Source organism: Dipodomys ordii, unplaced genomic scaffold (assembly GCF_000151885.1).
Source record: "Dipodomys ordii isolate 6190 unplaced genomic scaffold, Dord_2.0 Scaffold104, whole genome shotgun sequence".
NCBI classification, from domain to species: domain Eukaryota; kingdom Metazoa; phylum Chordata; class Mammalia; order Rodentia; family Heteromyidae; genus Dipodomys; species Dipodomys ordii.
In genome coordinates this window covers 3,518,875-3,538,586 of record NW_012267320.1, presented here as the reverse complement: position 1 = coordinate 3,538,586, position 19,712 = coordinate 3,518,875, and the positions used below count along the sequence as shown (strand labels likewise).

General features: G+C 43.3%; 1 protein-coding gene across 1 annotated transcript; it reads left to right on the top strand.

Annotated features, from left to right (window-relative positions):
- The first annotated feature begins 525 nt into the window (after positions 1-525).
- On the top strand, positions 526-15,441 carry Ifnar1 (interferon (alpha, beta and omega) receptor 1). Its single transcript, XM_013027434.1, has 11 exons — positions 526-538; positions 1,721-1,844; positions 3,312-3,490; positions 4,818-4,978; positions 5,082-5,223; positions 5,781-5,895; positions 8,673-8,872; positions 8,995-9,131; positions 10,281-10,428; positions 12,317-12,450; positions 14,494-15,441. The coding sequence occupies exons 1-11, from the start codon at positions 526-528 to the stop codon at positions 14,731-14,733; spliced, it is 1,593 nt and encodes a 530-aa protein (XP_012882888.1). The 3' UTR covers positions 14,734-15,441.
- Positions 15,442-19,712: the final 4,271 nt, after the last annotated feature.

Below are 19,712 nucleotides of genomic sequence, written 5' to 3'. Positions count from 1 at the left end.
CTCAGGTCCTGGTACCAGCGCACGTGCACATACACACACATCGGTAAACATTGAGTAAATACATTGGTGGGGGCATTATATCAGCATCCAGGTAAGAGGGTGTGAAGGACAGAATCTGTATTCTCTCAGATTCTCATTGGATTGAGTTGGCATTCTTAGGTGTCTGTTCTTTCACCTTATTTTCCTGAGTACCTTTTCTCATGGACCTTGAACAGGCTTGATCTCCAGCCACCTAAGCCTTAAGCTTGTGAAGAAGTCTGAACTTTGTGGAGGGAGCAGTTGCCTGGGTCTGGTACTTTCTTGGAGAGTTGTGTTGCAGTTGAGTTTCTACAGAAATACTTAATGTCGTACCATAAAGGACAGAAGAGACAGACATTCTATCTTAATAAAAGGTTTAATACAGCAGTTCAGAGACTGTGGTTGTCCTTCAAGCCAAGAGCCAGGGTAACTGCCCATTTCTTAGAGGCCCTTGAAGTTCCGACCACAGGACGCTTCAGACCTAGGAGCCTGGATTTCTAGCACAGGATGGTTATCAAACGTAAGGTCCTGGAAATTTAAGATAAACTGATGAAAAGAATAACTCAGAAGAGAACAGATGAGGAAGGGACAAAGCAGAGTTGAGTCAAAGACTGGATTCTCCTTTGAGATGGGTCACTGGGTTTGTCTAGCTTTTGTGAACACAGCAGACACACCATACCCACTGTTTAGCTTTCTACCAATTTAGCTATGTATGGTAAACTGTGGCCTGAAAATATTGATTGGAAGATTCTAGAAATAACTCATAAGATTCCAATTGTGGGGCTGGGAAGGTGGCTCAGTGGTAGAGCGCTTGCTTTGCATGCCTTGCATGCCTGAGGCCCTGGGTTCGATTCCTCAGCACCACATACAAAAGAAAAAAGCTGGAAGTAGCTCAAGTGGTAGAGTGCTAGCCTTGAGCTGAAGAGCTGAGGGACAGTGCCCAGGCCCAGAGTTCAGGCCCCACGACCGTACTCAAAAAAAAAAAAAAAGATTCAAATTGTGCATCATTTAGAATGTTGTAATTAAATGTATGTGTATGTATGTATGTATGTATGTAGCATGCCCTGTAAGCACTGGAGGAAACAGGGTCCCATTCTGTCTGTAGTTTCAGTCACTCACGTGGAAGAGTCTTGAATGTAACTCCTGCATCCCAGTACACTTGGCTGTTTTCAAATGCATTTACTCAAATAACTGATATGAGGGGTTTTCTTGTGCTAGTACCGGGACTTTTGGCTTCCTTGCTCACATCTGATGCTTTACCACTTGAGCCATGTTGCTGGCCCCCTTGCATTATTTTTTTGTTGTTGTTGGAAGTGAGGCTTGAACTCTGGACTTGGGCACTGCCCCTGCACTCTTCAGCTCAAGGCGAGAGCTCTAGCACTTGAGCCATAGCACTACTTCCGGTTTTCGAGTGGTTTATTGGAGATAAGAGTCTCACGGACTTTCCTGCCCAGGCTGACTTTGAACCGTGATACTCAGATCTCTGCCTCCTGAGTAGCTAGGATTACAGGCAAGCCTTGCATTTTGCAGGCAATTTGGAAGTGGAACCTCAATTTTTCTTCCCCAATTAACTTTGAATTGGGATTCTCAGATCTCATTTTCCTGAGTAGCTAGGATTATAGGCGTGAGCCACCAATGGCCTGGCTAAGGAATAATGGTACAGCATCTCTAAAAATAATTTTGTTTTTTGTTGCCCTTGTAGATGGGATCAGTCTGGACCCTCCTGAGAATGTGGAGGTCTACATCATAGACGATGACTTTACCCTAAGATGGAACAGCAGCCACCAGTCTGCTGAGAATGTAACATTTTCAGCAGATTATCAAACGTAAGTGACTCTATTTACTGACTTACCAGATACTGTAGGGAGGCTTTTATAATTCCAGCATCATGATTTGTTTTCGGACTTGGGAAACATTTGTTTTCCCATTTACTGGAAATTTTATGTCTACATAGTACTTTTAACTTCATTTCTTTAAATACTTACTGAGTTTATAAACTGCTAGAGATTTGGAGATATGACTGGCAATGTCTTATGCTTATATTAAAATAGACCAGTGAGCCGGGTGCTGGTGGCTCACACCTGTAATCCTACCTACTCAGGAGGCTGAGATCTGAGGATTGTGGTTCAAAACCAATCCTGGGCAGGAAAGTCCATGAGACTCTTATCTCCAATGAACCACCAGAAAACCAGAAGTAGCACTGTGGCTTAAATGGTAAAGCACTTGATTTGAGCTGAAGAGTTGAGAGACAGTGCCCAGGCCCTAAGTTCAAGCCCCATGACCGACCAAAGAAGAAAAAAAAGATAGACCAGTGAAAGCTATTGAAATTGAGTTGTCTTATTTGTGCTGGTCCTAGGGCTTGAACTAGACAGAGTCTGGGCACTGTCTTTTTGTTCATGACTAACACTCTATCACTTGAACTACAGTTTCACTTCTGGCTTTTGATGGCTAATTGGAAATCTGGGACATTTCCTGCCTGGATGGGCTTTGAATGGTGATCCTCAGATCTCAGCCTCCTGAGTAATTAGGATTACAGGCATTAGCCACCAGCACCTAAAAAGTTGCAGCGTAGGCTGGTCTCGAACTCATGATCCTCCTGTCTCATTTTCCTCATTGATTACCAGTGTGTAACATCATGGCCATCCAGGCTCCCTTTGTAGAAAGAAAAATCTGTCCTTGGTCACCTGAGCATTTTACCCCCATTTCAGTACTGGTGATTGAACACACGTCCTGAGTTTAGGCAAGTGCTCTACCAATCTAAAGTTATTTTGTTTAGCCAGTTCAATGGAATAATTTATTCGTTTGGATTAACATCTGGAAATTATTGTTTCCAGTGGTGCAATAGGCAGAATTAAGGAGACGGTGAATTAGGGAGTGCTTTGGTTTAGGATATGGCAGGGGCCACTGACACCACACTGATGCTGACAGATCATCTGTTCAGAGGAGCAGGTCAGAAAGGACACAGTTCCATTTCTTTTTCAGTGAGGAAGGTAAGATCCAGAAACCCAGAAGTCCTGCCAAGCAGTCACACGACTCCATTAACAAAGCCAGCACAGAATTGACTTTTGCTCAACAGATCATTTGTCTGTTTCCTTGAAATAGTAAATCAGAGAGGACTATATGAAGACTTAACAGTATGTCTCAATTAGCATTTTATAAGCGGTTACTAGGTGGGTGTATGCGGAAGGCTGTACACTAAAATGTGAATGGGACGCGTGCTCTGGTGGACAGTAAGGGACTTGGACCTGTGTGTTGCTGACACGTTTGCTCATCCTGCTCTTCACTTCCTAAAGACCCATGGTGAATAACTGGATAAAGTTGCCTGGCTGTCAGCATATCATGGGTACCGAGTGTGACTTTTCTGCACTCCAGATCGATGTTTATGAAAACCTAAGACTGCGTATAAGAGCGGAAAGAGGAAACAGCACTTCATCATGGCATGAGGTTGACCCATTTGTACCATTTATGAAAGGTAAGAAAGTGTAGGTAGCTGAATCGCTTCATGGTCTTTGGTGAATATTGCAGCACAGCCTTGCTTCTTAGCCCACTCATTTCAGGACGTGCAGCTCTTCTGCTTTGGCTCCACTAGTGGGTCTCAAAGTGTGGTTCCGTTCCAGGAGGCCAGAAAGACACAGATGTTTCTGCAACAAATTCTGACATTGAATTGCCTTGTTCATTATCACTTTCTCTTATATACGTGGATTTTTCCGAAAAAGGCTGTTTCTTGTCATTTGACAGTCAAATGAACACACACACGAGAAGAAGCTAGAAGCCAGAGATTTTAACATGGACACCAGCCACACAGTAATCTTAGCTAGTCAAAAGAATTATGGTTCAAGGCCAGCCCAGGCAGAAAAGTACATGAGCCTGTTACCTCCAATTAGCCAACCAAAAGCCAGAAGTGGAGGTGTGGTTCAATTAGTAGAGCATCAACCTTGAAGGTACAAGCTGAGGGAGAATCTCCAGGGCCTGCATTCTGAGTTGACCTGCGTTATCAGCACAGAAAGTTAAAAGAAAACCAGTATAAAAGGAACCTGAGGGCTGGGAAGGTGGCTCAGTGGTAGAGCGCTTGCCTTGCATGCCAGAGGCCCTGGGTTCGATTCCTCAGCACCACATAAGCAAAAAGAAAAAAGCCGGAAGTGGCACTGTGGCTCAAGTGGTAGAGTACTAGCCTTGAGCTGAAGAGCTGAGGGACAGGCTGGGAAGGTGGCTCAGTGGTAGAGCGTTTGCCTTGCGTGCATGAGGCCCTGAGTTCGATTCCTTAGCACCACATAACCAGAAAAAAAAAAAAAGAGCTGAGGGACAGCGCCCAGGCCCAGAGTTCAAGCCCCATGACAGGACCCCCCCAAAAAAACAAAAAACAAAACAAAAGGAACCTGAGATCAAAAACTGAGACACACCACCCTGTGCCAAAAATCAAAACAAAAAACAATGATCTGTACCCCGTGTGTGTACCTTTTTGTATTTCTATTTTCCCCTCTGTTCAGTCTGTCCTCACTGTCACCACACATTCAGGACTGCAGATGAATGGATGGATGGCTATTCAGGCCTCGGCTCCATAGCCTCTCTCAGGAAAGCCTTCCTCGACTTCCACTCGTCATTATTTTGTATTACTTACTTTGCTTCATGGCCTCCGTGGCCACATGTATGCATTTCTGAGGTGTTTGTCATAGAGATCCGTGGAGTGGAAGGTTCACGAGAGACTGCCTCATGTATTTGCATTGCTCTGGTTATTTATTGAGTGCCTATTTTAGGAAGGTGTTAGTGAAGTTACATGGTCATTCCTTTGATTTCTGCAGCTCACGTTGGTGCTCCCCGAGTTCATGTAGAAGCTGAAGATAAGGCAATAATCATCCAAATCACTCGTCCTGGAAGAAAAGACAGCAACATGTGGTGGAATATGGATGAGTTAGCCTTCATATACTACATAGTTCTGAGGGAAACGTCCTCAGGGAATGAGGTCAGCTTCTTTTTGTTTCCTTCCATAGGAAAGAAACATGAGAGAAACTTGTTCTCAAGTTGGATTTTGTGCCTACTTAGACTTCTTTTCTTTTCTATTTTAGAAAAGAACTAAAACTTTATATCGCAGACATAAATTTTTTCAGCTGTTACCGGAGACTTCCTATTGTTTAAAAGTTACAGCAGATTTACTTGTGCCCATCAAATTTGGAACCTCCAGCCCTGAGTATTGCGTAAACACCACAGGTAGGCGGATGGCTGACAGCCATTCACTAATTGTAGACTGGCAGCGTACTCATTCCTGTAGCCAAGTTGACATGATGAGGTTTTATGATGGTGAAAGAGATGGTAAATAGACAATTATAATAGAGCTGAGCACCAGTGGCTCATGTCTGTCATCCTAGTTACTCAGGAGGCTGAGATCTGAGGATCATGGTTTGAAGCCAGAAAAGTCTGTGAGACTCTTTATCTCCAGTTACACACACACACACACACACACACACACACACAAAGGCAGAAGTGGTGCTATAACTCAGGAGGTAGAGCACTAGTCTTGAGCTAAAAAGCTAAGGGTTACTCCCCAGGCCCTGAGTTCCAGTCCAAAAAAAAGAAAAAGAAAGGTATACATCCTGATATATTAAGTCATTAATATGTTACCAATAATTAAAGTCAAGGGTAGGAGCTATGATTTATTATTTTAATTATAAACTTACTATGTTTTAATTCTTAAAAGCAAACAATATAGAAAGTTTTTTCTCACTTATTTAAAAATGCAACCATTTAATGTTTTCTTTGGCTTCTAGTGGAAAATAAACTTCCTGCACCAGAAAATATAACTATTGGTGGTAAAAATGAGGGCTGTGTTGTGACGTGGGATTACCCACATGCTGACGTCACCTTCCAAGTTCAGTGGCTCTCGTAAGTGTTTTGCCCTAAATTCCTCCCAGTTCATTTTAATTTCACTTCATTATTGCTTCAGCTACTTGCAACTCTGTGCACTCGGGATTATTGCCTGACAGGAAAGTAGGAAAACTTCGTTCAAGCCCCAGCTATGCCAGTGACTTGCGGGATGGCATGGGGCTCACTGTTGAACCTCTGTGGGCCTCATTTCCTTCATTTGTTAGAAACAAGGTGTGTTCTTTTTATTTTTGCAGTACTGAGTTTCACCTCAGGCTCTCAAGGTTGGTAGGTAAGGGAATTCTTCAGCCACACCCCAAGTCCTTTGTTCAGTAACTCTTCAAGTTTCTAATGATTGAAAATATTAATAGTTGATTGGCATTGGTGGCTCATGCCTGTAATCCCCGCTATTCAGGAGGCTGTGATCTGAAGATTGAGGTCCAAAGCCAGCCTGGCAGAAAAAAATCTGTGAGACTCTTATCTCAGACTAACCAGCAGAAAACCAGAAGTGAAGTATGGCTTTATCCTTGAGCAAAAAAGCCAAATGAGAGACCTTAACTTCAAGCCCTGATACAAGCCCAAGCACACTCTCTCTCTCTCTCTCTCTCTCTCACTCTCACTCACACACACACAAATTATAATAATAATGCAAATTTTAGGGAGACAGTGAAGAGATGGTTAAGGAAGAGTAGCATATGGACAGATTTGGCTGAAGTACATTATGTGTGCTCATAGTTATCACAACAAAACCCCTGTGGACCATTAAAGATCATTTCCTTTTATTTTATCACTCCTCCTAGGACTCTTTCTTACACCCCTTTAATGCCTTTGTGCTTTACAATTTTAAGGGATTTCACTATTCAGTTTTCATGCATGCATATATGTATTTCAATCCAATTCACCACCACTACTACCACCTCATCATTCTCTCCAAGAAAAATAATTTCCTAAAATTTAAAGCCTGTGTCAACCTGTGTCAACCCTGCTAGCCAGGGCATCATTTCTCGGTAGTGAAATTAGACAAGCTATCAATATTTTTTATTGTCCTCCCCGCCCTTGTCCCCCCACCAAAGTTATAAAGTTCGTTTTTCGACATAATGACTTGTATATCTCATTGTTGCAATGGGTCCTTCTGTATCCCTGTTTTAACAATTTGTTTTTTCCCTTCCCCTCCACATATACCAACATCATATACAGTGAAAGCAGGGGTTATACCATGGGGGCGGGACATACAAGGCAACAAAGACATAATCTTATAAATATGTTAGAAACACTTGCATGAAAGATCTTTGTTTTTTGGGGTTTTTTTTTGTTTTTTTGTTTTTTATCAGTAGTGGGGCTTGAGTTCTAGGCCTGGGAGCTGTCCCTGAACAATTCAGCTCAACGCTCATGCTCTACCACTTGATCCATAGTGCCACTTTTAGTTTTCTGATGGGTTTTTTTTTAATTGTGATTAAGTGATTACATAATTTCCCAAATTTCTCAGTATTGTGGAATAATGATGCTCATTTAAAGTCACAAGCTCATTCTAACTTTCCTGGAGCAAATTGTCTATCACGGTCTATAACATATAACGGTGTACACATGTACACCATACATGTGATCAGCAGCATGGGATTATTTAGTAGTGGTTCGACCAGATGAATGGAAGGTCTTTGTTTCTTAAGTCCTGTTAATTTTGTCATATCACCTAACATTTTGGATTTAACATCCACTTATCAGGGAGACCATGTACCCTTTGTCTGCAAATGAAATTTTTAAATAAAAAGGTAGCTGCCCCTGCCTCTCAGAAGATATACCAAGTTTCCACTCAACTTCCTCCTTAAATGAATCGCACTTCATCCCTAAGGAACCTGTGGTCAAAGCTATTCCTAAAAAGCAGATCTTTTGAAATAAATTCCTTAGCTTTCAACAGATTTCTCTAAAATACTTAGTCCTTTAGGGCTAACTTTTTTTGTTTTCAGCCACCCCACTTGAGAGAGAACACACAGGTCTTCCTCTCTGAGTCTAGCTGACTCCATGCAGCATAAATCTCAAGTTCCATCAGTTTCCTGCAAATTTAATTCTTTATGGTTGACTAGCACTATACCACACTGAAGCACACATCTGCTAGCAGCATTTTGGTGGTTAGTAGGAGCTGAGTCTCAAATTTGTCTGCCCAGACTAGCTGCAAACTATGGTCCTCAGATCTCAGCCTCCTAAATAGCTAGGATTACAGGTGTGAACATGAGCTTGAGTTCGATTTTTAGTCATGACTGTTTTAAAAACCAATCACTACAGTCCTGAGGGGTCATATCTGCCCTGAACACTGCTGCGGGCCACCTCCAGCATCGTGTTGCTTGGCTCTGGTGCAATCTTTTTTTCTTTTGTGTGGGACACATATGTTTGGGTTTTTGTTTTTTTTTTGTCCATCACGGGGCTTGAACTCCAAGCCTGGGCGCTGTCCCTGAGCTGTTCAGCTGAAGGCTAGCACTCTACCACTTGAGACATAGCACCACTTCTGGTTTTCTGGTGGCTAATTGAAGATCATAGTCTCACAGACTTTCCTGCCTGGGCTGGCTTTGAACCTCAATCCTCAGATCTCAGCCTCCTAAGAAACTGGGATTACAGGCGTGAGCCACCAGCATCTGGTGGGACACATGTGTTTTTCCCCCCATGTATTTGCAGTGTCCTGAGCACTGGGAACTGGTCTTTAGCCTCAGCCCCAGTGTTTGGCATGTTATAAACACTGAGTACATATTTACTCAGTTAATGTGTTTAAGTTTAAAAACACTTTTTTTCCCCTTTTGTCTTAAAAGTGCTTTGTCAAAAAGGCTTCTTGAGAACTACTCAGAAGACTGGAACCCAGTACCTGGCTGTGAAAACACCCAAGACACACTCTGTGTCCTTTCTAAAAATAACTTTTCAGGAGGCAGTTACTTCATCCGGATCAGAGCCACTGATGGAAATAACACGTCTTTTTGGTCTGAAGAGAAGAAAATTGATTCTAAAACATGCAGTAAGCCAGTTTTCATTTGAATTCTCATTCTCCAACTTAGTGTAACTTCTCCAAATTGTTTTAAGACATCTAATGGAGCAGTTTGTGTAATTGTGTATTTTGTCTTCACATTTTCTTTCCAGTCCCCCTCCCTCCTCCCAACGTTACTGTGAAATCCAACAAGGACTCGCTTGTTCTCTATATCAGTTTTCCAGAAAATTTTGATGTCTTCACAAAGATGTATGAAATTATTTTTTGGGAAAATACTTCAAATACTGAGGTAAAAGCACTATATAGTCTCGTTTTGCTATTTGGAGTTCTGTTATTTAGGTACATAACACTTCCATTTCAAATCTCGTGCAAAGCTATCAAACAGTTGAACAATTCAGTGAAATTGTTCAGCAGATACTGGGATGGAGTATTCATCCCCACGGAGTCTTGGTGGATATGTTATGAGCACAGGCATTAGATATGCATGGCCTAGCTTGGCTCTCATGCATCTCCTATTTGTCTAGATGAAAGCATTTGTCACATGGTCTCTGGTCCAAAGAAGATGGGGGAGCAGGCCTCAATGGGAGCTTCTCTGGCCAGTCTAAATAATTGTTTTAAGCCACTGAATGTTGCAGTGGTTTTGTTACATAATGTTATTGTGATCATAGCTGACAAATACACAGAGGAATAGCACTTGTCCTCATTTGAAAGATTCAGAAATAAGGCACCAAGAAATGGAAGAATTTGTACAAGGTCATGCAGGTGTAATACTTCTTTAAAAATTTTTAAATTGTTATTATAAGGGTGATATACAATCTGAGCACATATGGTTTACACTTGTAATCCTAGCTACCCAGGAGGCCGAGATCTGAGGATTGTGGTTCAAAGCCATTCGGGGCAGAAAAGTCTCGGAGACTCTTGTCTCCAATTAACTACCAGAAAACTAGAAGTGACACTGTAGCTCAAGGTGGTAGAGTACTAGCCTTGAGCAAAATAGCTCAGGGACAGTTCCCAGGCCCTAAGTTCAAGCCTCAAGGCCAGCCCCCCCCCCCAAAAATGGTTATATACATAGGTGTTACAGTTATATAAATCAAGTAAAGAGTTCATTTCTTTTTGAACAATGTCATCCCTCCTCTTGCAGCTGTAATACTTCTAACACAGGCATTGTGCAGCTAAAACCATCTTGTGGTTAATCTGAAGCAGCATAACATTAATTAAACCAACAGTATGTTCTTATAAAGTTGTTGTCTTAGGGATATATCATGCATTTTGGGGAGGGGGAGGCAACAGCATTTTTAGCTTTCTGATTAGATTATATAGATCCCAAACACATACCAACTAATGTTTGACAGTGGCCAATCTTATATTGAACATAAAAGAATTCGGGAAATAGATTTCATGAGGAGGTGAAATTGTCAATGACCTGATTATTTTGTAGAAAAAGATGATGCAAGAAAGTCCTGAAGTTACCATTGGCGGCCTGAACCCGCTGACTGTCTACTGCGTGAGGGCCAGGGTGTACCTGGAGCCTCCGTGGCAGGAGAAGAGCGCCTACAGCCATGTGGTGTGTAAGAAAACGAAGGCAGGTGAGGGCTCCCACTGTGCTTTTGTTTTTTTTGGTTTTTTGGGTTTTTTGGGTTTTTTTGGTCTGGTCGCAGGGCCTGGACGCTGTCTCTCAGCTCTTCAGCTCAAGGCGAGCGCTCTTCCACTTGAGCCACAGCGCCACTTCCGTTTTTTTTTTCTTTTTTGCTTATGTGGTGCTAATACCTCATGCATGCAAGGCAAGCGCTCTACCACTGAGCCACCTTCCCAGCCCTCCACTGTGCTTTAGAATGCATAACTAAACCTAAGACAAATCGTGCATGAAAACTATGTTTTCATCATGAATTACATGAAGCCCTTCAGTTTTATCTATTCATTTTATTTTTATTTTGTGCTGGTACTGGGCTTGAACTCAGGACCTGTACCTGTCCCTTTGCTTTTTTGCTCTCAAGTTTGGTGCTCTACTACTTGAGCCACAGCCCCACATCTGGCTTTGTGATGGTTAATTGGAGAGAAGGAGTTTCACTGACTTTCCTGTTCAAGCTGGCTTCAAACCATAGCCCTCAGATCTCAGCCTCCTGAGTAGCTAGATTACAGGTATGAGTGAGTCATCAGCACCTGTCAGATTTTATAAAATGTTTTGATGCTCAGTTCAATTCAGTGCTTTTTATTGTTGTTGTTGCTTTTTGTTTGATTTTGTCTTTTTGCAGTGGGAATTGAACCCATGGCCCTGTGCATGCTGAACAAGCATTCTGCCTTTGAGCTGTATGCCCCATATATTTATATTTCATCTGTTACCCACATGACTGATTTTTTTAACTATTGCTCTTTGGCACCTAATAGGACTATTAGAGTATTTTTAAATTATTTTTAAAAATTTATAAAACTTGGGGCTGGGAAGATGGCTCAGTGGTAGAGTGCTTGCCTTGCATGCATGAGGCCCTGGGTTCGATTCATCAGCACCACATAAGCAGGGGGGAAAAAAGTGGCGCTGTGGCTCAAGTGGTAGAGCATTAGCCTTGCGCAGAAGAGTTGAAGGACAGCGCCCAGGCCCAGAGTCAGGCCCCACAACCGACCAAAAAAAATTTATAATACTCAATAATTATGTCTAATCAAGTAATTGTGAACTTTTCATGCACTAGTGGTCTCGTGTCTTTCTGGATGTTTGAGCTTTTTTTTTTTTTCTGCCAGGCCTTTTTTTTGCTCAAGGCTAGCACTCCACCACTTGAGCCACAGTGCCTCTTCCAGCTTTTTGTTTATGTGGTACTGAGAAATTCTCCTTTCTGGATTTTACACTTTCTAGAGCTGACTGGTAGAGGTTTGATCACAGGGTAGTTTTTGTTTTGTTTTGTTTTGTTTGTTTTGGGTTGGTCATGGGGCTTGAACTCTGGATCTGGGCACTGTCCCTCAGCTCTTCAGCTCAAGGCTAGCGCTCTACCACTTGATCCACAGTACCACTTCCAGTTTTCTGGTAGTTTATTGGAGATGAGAGTCTCACAGACTTTCCTGTCCGGGCTGGCTTTGAAAAACGATCCTCAGATTTTGGCCTCCTGAGTAGCTAGGAATCCAGGCATGGGCTACCAGTGCCCAGCCACAGGGTAGTTTTAAATTGGGCTAGTTCCTTGTTGTGCAGCTCCGGGAGAATGCTCCCAGGTGGGCCTACATGGCAGCGCAGTACTCTGCCCTCGGGGTTTCATAGTTCAGTTCTCTAGAGCACTTTGTGTGCAGATGTAATCTCTGTGAAGTCTCACGGGGACTTTCCTGTCCCAGCTGCCTTCAAGCCATGATCCTCAGCCTCCTGCATGTCTAGATTATAGGCCAACAACCAACTTGCCAGAAATATTTTTAGTGGAGCATATGGCCAAGTTTCCTATTACTGCATTTGTGTGCCAATCCATGAATGGAAGCTTAACATCATTTGTTGTTTTTTAGGAAATTCTTCCACAGCCTGGATTGTAGGTGGAATTTTCATCGTGATGTTTGTTCTTTTCCTGATTTATCTATTGAAAAGACTCGTGAGTTACATATTCTTCCCTTCACCTAAACCTCCTTCCATTATTAATGAGGTATGTTACCTTTCTTTGTCAGTAGCTGAGAAATGAACAGCAAATAATTGGATTTCAATAGCACTTATATATCTTTCTGATACCCAGCAAATACTACAGCTTGACAGACTGCAGGGATGTTTTTTAGATTAGCTTTAGAGACAGTCATTTAATCTAATAACAGTGCATAATGATGAGGCCTTTCCTGTTTCCTATTTTTCTGGCAGTTTGGCTATTGTGGCATGTACTTTACCTTTTTTTTCTTTTGTCAGTTATGGGCCTTGAACTCAGGACCTGGGTGCTGTCTCTGAGCCTATTTGCTCAAGGCTAGTGCTCTACCACTTTGTTTATGTGGTACGGAGAAATTCCCCTGTCTTTCTGTCTTCTTCCACTTCTCATTTTCTGCTCGTTAATTGGAGATGAGTCTTATGACTTTCCAGCCCATGCTGCCCTTGAACAGCAACCCTCAGATCTCAGCCTCCTGAGTAGGTAGGATTACAGGCGTGGGCCACCAGCACACAACGCACTTTATCATTTAGTCTTTATCATTTACAGCAGACACTGGGGGTGTGACCTCATGCCCCGAATTTAACCCTTACTACCAGGAAGGACACAGTTAGTTGTTTTTTGTAGTTGTTTTTTTTTGGGGGGGGGTGTCTTTGTTTTTCTTCACAATAGATCATAGACTGAACTCACTCCATGAGTTCAGGAAGGACCTGACTGGATGGAGGCCCAGGAAAGGTTGAGTTTTCTGGCAGTGTTGTCCTCGCACTGTGTGAAGTTAGCATGAAAGCATTTAGCGTGAGGAACGTTAAATGGTGTCTGAAGTCCTTGTTCACGCAGGACAGGGCTTAGCTCCGTCTCAGGACAGGCAGCAGAGTCAGGAGCTCAGGCATTAGAGTTGGCGAGAGCCAAGGGGAGTTACTGATGATCTGTATCCTCACTTGCCAGCAGTGTGCAGCTGAGCAAGTCAATAAGGATGGATGGGTAGGTCCCCTAGCCTGTGAATGAAGCCTCCCCAGCTACCCCACAGAGCCCAGCACCAAAGGAGGTCAACCAAAAGAACCCTAGCACTCAGAACACTCAGTAAATATGAACCATATGTTCTGATAAATACCATTCCTATGTACTCCAATATCCCCAGTGATAGACACAACCAGCCAGTTGCAGCAGCTCATAGAACAGAGCAACACTGATTTCTCATTGGGGCTTCTGGGTATCTGTGAATCAGATGTAACTTATTGTATTATTTGAAAATAAATTGTCCATGATCCCACCCAGCCCCCTCCTGTTATAGCCTCTCCCAAGTTGTTGTGACCCTACTTGGCATCAGTGTTCCTTTTTTAGGGCTCTGTAAGATTCACCAAAAAGGCCTGAAGATGTGTGAACTTTCTGGGACTTCATTCTATTCCTCTGTGTATGCATGCCAGTAACTAGGGCTTGAACTCAGGGTCTGGGTGCTGTCCCTTAGATTGTTCACTCAAGGTTAGCACTCTACCACTTGAGTTACAACTTTTTTTTTTTGATCGGTCATGGGGGCTTGAACTCTAGGCTGGGGTGCTGTCCCTCAGCTCTTCAGCTCAAGGCAAGTGCTCTACCACTTGAGCCACAGCGCCCCTACCGATTTTCTAGTGGTTTATTGGAGATAGGAGTCTCACGGACTTTCCTGCCCGGGTTGGCTTTGAACGGAGATCCTTAGATCTCAGCCTCCTGAGTAGCTAGGATTACAGGCATGAGCCACCGGTGCCCGGTGAGTCACAACTTTTTGATAAGAGATAAGAGCCTCAGGGACTTCCCTGTCCTACCTGGATTTGAACCTCGATCTTTAGCTTTCAGTCTCCTAAGTAGCTAAAATGACAGGTGTGAGCCACTGGCGCCTACCTTTGGACTGTATTCTGACCCTTACATTGCAATGGGCATGTTCTTAGCAGAGTTCTTTTTTAATATGCATGCCAAAAGATAGGCCTTACAAATGATGGACAGAATAAACTATTAGAACTAGATGACTGATTATCATTACTTTTAAATAATCTGTCCCCTGTTCCTTTCCTTTTTAAAAATTAGTATCACTCTGAACCACCATCAAAGAATCTTCTATTTTCTACATCAGAGGAACAAGTTGAAAGATGTTCCATCATTGAAGATGCAGGAATCATTGTGATGGTAGAAAAAACAATGAGTGAACCTGATGATCATAAAACATACAATTCCCAAAGTAGTGAAGATTCAGGCAATTACTCCAATGAGGATGAAAGTTTGGAGAGGGGAACAAGTAGAGAATTTCAGCAAAAGGAAGTCTTGTGACCAGACCGGAAGCCACCTCTGACCATGGCTCGCTGCCCAGGGCCATGCTGGAATGTGCGCCTTGTATCTCTCGGCCCAGAAGAGGATGTCTGCCTCCTTCAGAAGATACATCTTCAGATCTCAGGGCCTAAAATACAAGCAAGCCCTGTAACTATTGAAGATGTAACACCAGGAGTTTGGAGAGGAGAAAAATGTTCCACCTTCTTCCTACCTGGCCTGTCTTGGATGAAACAAGTTAACTGATGGAGGTGGCTGTTGGCTTTCAGTGGAAGCCGCCTATAGGTGCTAATTGTGTTTCATGACTGGAGAGAGTATCTGTGCACTGGCCAATGCTGCTGTTTCCACATCAGTCTTCTGCAGTTCTCCACTCCCACATGTGGAGCTCACGGAACTTTTACCCACTTGATCTTATAACACTGACATAAGGCCCTTAGGAAATACCTTTAGGAAAGTCTGAATACAATTACCACCTGATTATGTGAAAAGTAGCCTGCCCCTAGAAGATAGAAAAATGAGCCTTTAAAAATGCTTGGGGAAATAGTAGCCATTTATCCTGAAAACACTGGCTTTCTATGCACAGTCAACTAACCCTTTGCAGAGCTCAGGATTCAAATCAAGCAGTCTTTTTCTATACATTCAGACTGGCTATCGGGTGCCAGTGGTTCACCCCTGTAATCAGGAGGCTGAAACGGGAAGATCCCACTTTGAAGCCAGCCGAGGCAGCAAAGTCCGTGAGACTCATCTCCAATTAACTACCAGAAAACTGGCTGATAGAGCTGGGAAGGTGGCTCAGTGGTAGAGTGCTTGCCTTGCATGCCTGAAGCCCTGGGTTCAATTCCTCAGCACCATATAAGCAAAAAGAAAAAGCTGGAAGTGGTGCTATAACTCAAGTGCTAGCCTTGAGCTGAAGCGCTGAGGGACAGTGCCCAGCCCCAGAGTTCAGGCCCCATGACCGGACCCCAAAAAAAAGAAAAGACTTCTTGATCGTAAACTTATTAGAACAGTAGTTTCTGCTTCTGATCTGGAATCACCCAAGCCATAGAAAAGCGTTAACTAATTATCGAAGTCACTGTTACATTGTAATCAAGACTACCTCCTGGTTACATAAATGTCATTTGACAGAGAAGACAGAGCAAGAAGTAGAATCGTTCTATAGAAAGGGATATTTCCTGAAAAAGTAAAAATAATGTGTATAGACAGCATTTAATAATAGAGCCTGTGTGTACATTTTATTTTGTGGCTTTATCTGTGTCACATTTATACCAGGCCAACTTCTCTCCCTCATCAGGCTATATCTAGGATCTGCTCTGCTCGGCCACATATGCTAAAAAAAAATTCAAGCAGGGTGCCAGTGGCTTCCACCTGTAATCCTAGCTACTCAGGAGGCTGAGATCTGAGGATTGCAGTTCAAAGCCAACCCAGGCAGGAAAGTCTGTGAGACTCTTATCTCCAATAAACCATTCAAAAAACTGGAAGTGGTGCTGTGGTTCAAGTGGTAGAGCACTTGCCTTGAGCTGAAGAGCTAAGGGACAGCATCCAAGCCCGGAGTTCAAGCCCCACGACTAACAAAAAAAAATTCAAATTATTCATAGGAAGGTAAGAGGAAGCTGTAGCAAGTAAGAAAACCCTAGTTCTTAAAATGAATCCTTTCCAAAGGAAGTTGTGGCTTAGTTTTAAATTGCTTTCCATTTGGGATTCTCCACGAATTTTCTGGAATCTTGGTGCCATCTAGGGTAAAGCTCTCCAGTTAATAAGCAACAACAGAGGAAGAGGAAACATGACGTCACAAAAGGGGTGTTGGGGAGTGGTCTTTACGCATGCTGGTCATACCGTCATCACTGTGAGTAACAGGGACGGCTGTGGTGCTCAGCACATGCACAGCTACACACACACACACACACTCACACATCAGATAGGGGCCTCATTCCTTCAGTTGGCCCATAAGGCACTTAATACAGATTCTGCAATTAGAAGTGGTTTTCAGAACTGTGAAGTTCGGAGTCGCACCAGAAATGTGTGATCTACTTTTTAAAAAATTGTTTTATTTTTTTTGTTTTTGTTTTATTGGGTCCGGTCGTGGGGCCTGAACTCTGGGCCTGGGCACCATCCCTCAGCTCTTCAGCTCAAGGCTAACACTCTACCACAGCACCGCTTCCAGCTTTTTTCTTTTTGCTTATGTGGTGCTGAGAAATAGAACCCAGGGCCTCAGGCATGCAAGGCAAGCGCTCTACCACTGAGCCACCTTCCCCGCCCCTGAAAAATTGTTTAAAATATTACAATCTGGGCACCGCGTGTTCACAACTGTAATCCTAGCTAATCAGGAAGCTGAGATCTGAGGATCAAGGTTCAAATCTAGGCTGAGCGGAAAAGTCTGGCAGAGTGTTATTCCTGAGTGAAAAAGCTAAGGAACAGTGCCCAGGGTTTGAGTTCAAGCCCCAGTCAACCCCTCCCCCCCCCCCACACACATTTAGGATGGGTACAGTGACTTCTGCATGTAATCCTACCCACTCAGGCGAGATTGCAGAGTTCCAGTCTAGCTTAAGCCACATAGATGCTAACTCAGAAGTCAACTGTAAAAATTAATCAAGTAGGGCTGAGAATATGGCTCAGTGGTACTGCTTACCTACCATACATGAAAGCCTTGGGTTCCATTCCTCTGTACCACATAAATAGAAAAAGCTAGAAGTGATGCTGTGGCTTAAGTGGTAGAGTGCTAGCCTTGAGTAAAAGAAGCTCAGGGGCAGTGGCCAGGCCCTGAGTTCTGGCAAAAGAACAAATGTATATAAAAGAGCTTGGGGTATTTATACCAGCCTTGGATTTTTTGTTGTTGGTTGTGGGGCTTGAACTTTGGGCCTGGGCATATTCCCGAGGTCTTCAGCTCAAGGCAAGCACTCTACAGCACTGTACCGCTTGAGCCACAGCACCACTTCCAGTTTTCTGGTGGTTCATTGATGATAAGAATCTTGTGGACTTGACTGCCCAGGTTGGCTTTGAAGTGAGATCCTCAGATCGCAGCCTCCTGAGTAACTAGGATTACAGGCATGAGCCACAGGTGCCTGGCAGATTTCTCTTAAGTTGAGGAGTAGGCCACACAGAAGCCTGTCCCCCTCTCCTTGCCTAATCCTGGGACTGCAGACGTGTTCTGTGGTTTCTTGTGTGGTTTCATGTCTTCTAGAGCAGGAACTCTGACACTGGAGCCCTGGCAGCTACCACAGTGCAGGGCTTGGCACAAGAAGATGTTCAGAAAACACCAGTGCGGAGTGGGACCTGGCTGCTAGTGGCTCCTGCCTGTAATCCTCACTGCGTAGGAGATCTGAGATCTGAGGATCAAGGTTCGAAGCTAGCCCAGAGAGGAAAAGTCTATTAGATTCTCTATCTCCAGTTAACCACAAAAAGCAGAAGTGGAGCCATGGCTCAACTGCTAGAGCACTAGCCCCCAGCACAGAAGCTTAGGGAAAGGTCCCAAGCTCAAGCCCCAGTAGAAAAGAAAAAAAGAACAAAACAGTAATGGGGTACCTGACATGTTTGTATGATTTTAATGGGGTGTAAAAAGACCAAATCATGTTTCAGTATTTCTATGCAACAGATTTGTATTCTGTTTCATTTGCATTTTTGTCTTAATTGTACTGTTATAAATAAACAATTCTTATAGTAAACTGAGGAGCCAAGGTGACTGTTTTTATTGTTTCTACAAAAGCAAGGGCTGGGAAGGTGGCTCAGTGGTAGAGCGCTTGCCTTGCATGCGTGAGGCCCTGGGTTCAATTCCTCAGCACCACATAAGCAAAAAGAAGCCGGAAGTAGTGCTGTGGCTCAAGTGGTAGAGCGCTAGCCTTGAGCTGAAGAGCTGAGGGACAGCGCCCAGGCCCAGAGTTCAGGCCCCACGACCGGACCCCCCAAAAAAAAGAATCTCTCAGACTTGGCATGAACCATTATAGACAGATATGCACCACTGACGCTCGGCTCTTCTAACTTAAAAGACTTACACATACACACTTTCACTACCACTTCCGCTTTGTCCCACAAATTTGGCATTTATCATTTAATTTGTATTCTTCTCTATTTCCTCATTTCCCTTATTTTTTCTTTAATCTATTTGTTGCTTATCTATTTGTGTATTTTTTTAGCTAGGTGAGGGTGGTTCATGCTCATAATCTAGCTGTTCAGGAGGCTGAGATCTGAGAACTGACTTCAAAGTAGACTGAGCAGAAAAGGCCATGAGACTGTAATCTCCAATTAGCCACCAAAAGGCTATAGCTCAAGGAGTAGAGCACAAGCCTTGAGCAAAATAGGGTAGGGGACAGCACCCTGAGGTCAAGTCCCAGTAATGGCACACATACACACACTTGCACACGCGCACACACACACACATACACACACACACACATACACACACACACACATACACACACACACACATGACCGTTGTTTAATTTCCAACTTTTTATGAGTATTCCATTTTTCCTACTGTTATTCATTCTGATTGTATTCCATGCTGGTGAGGGGACATATTTTATACAATTTTAATCATTTTAAATTGAGACATTTTGCATTACTCAACATAGTGTATCCTGGACTGTGCCAGGTACACTGCAGGCGAACTTGTATTCTTGTGTTATTGGCTGAAGCATGGCTATGTCTTTTTGGCTTACCTGATTCCTGTGTTATTCAAGTCTTCAATTGCCTTGTTGATCATCTACCCAGTAGATCTGTCTTCCATTAAAATTAGATACTAAAGTCACTAATTATTATTGACCCGTCCAGCAGGTCCAGTTATTTTGTTAGGCTCAAGAAGGCACCTCCTAAAAACCAATAGGGGGTGAGAGAGAAACGAGACCAAGCGCATAAAGAAAGACAGTCAGTCTGAGTCGCGTCAAGGTCTGCTTTATTGAGCTCAGGGTAGGGTTTTTATACCCACAGGGGCAGTGGGAAGGGGAAGAATGAAAAAACTTTGCAGAAGCAAGGGTGAGAAGTCCCGGGGT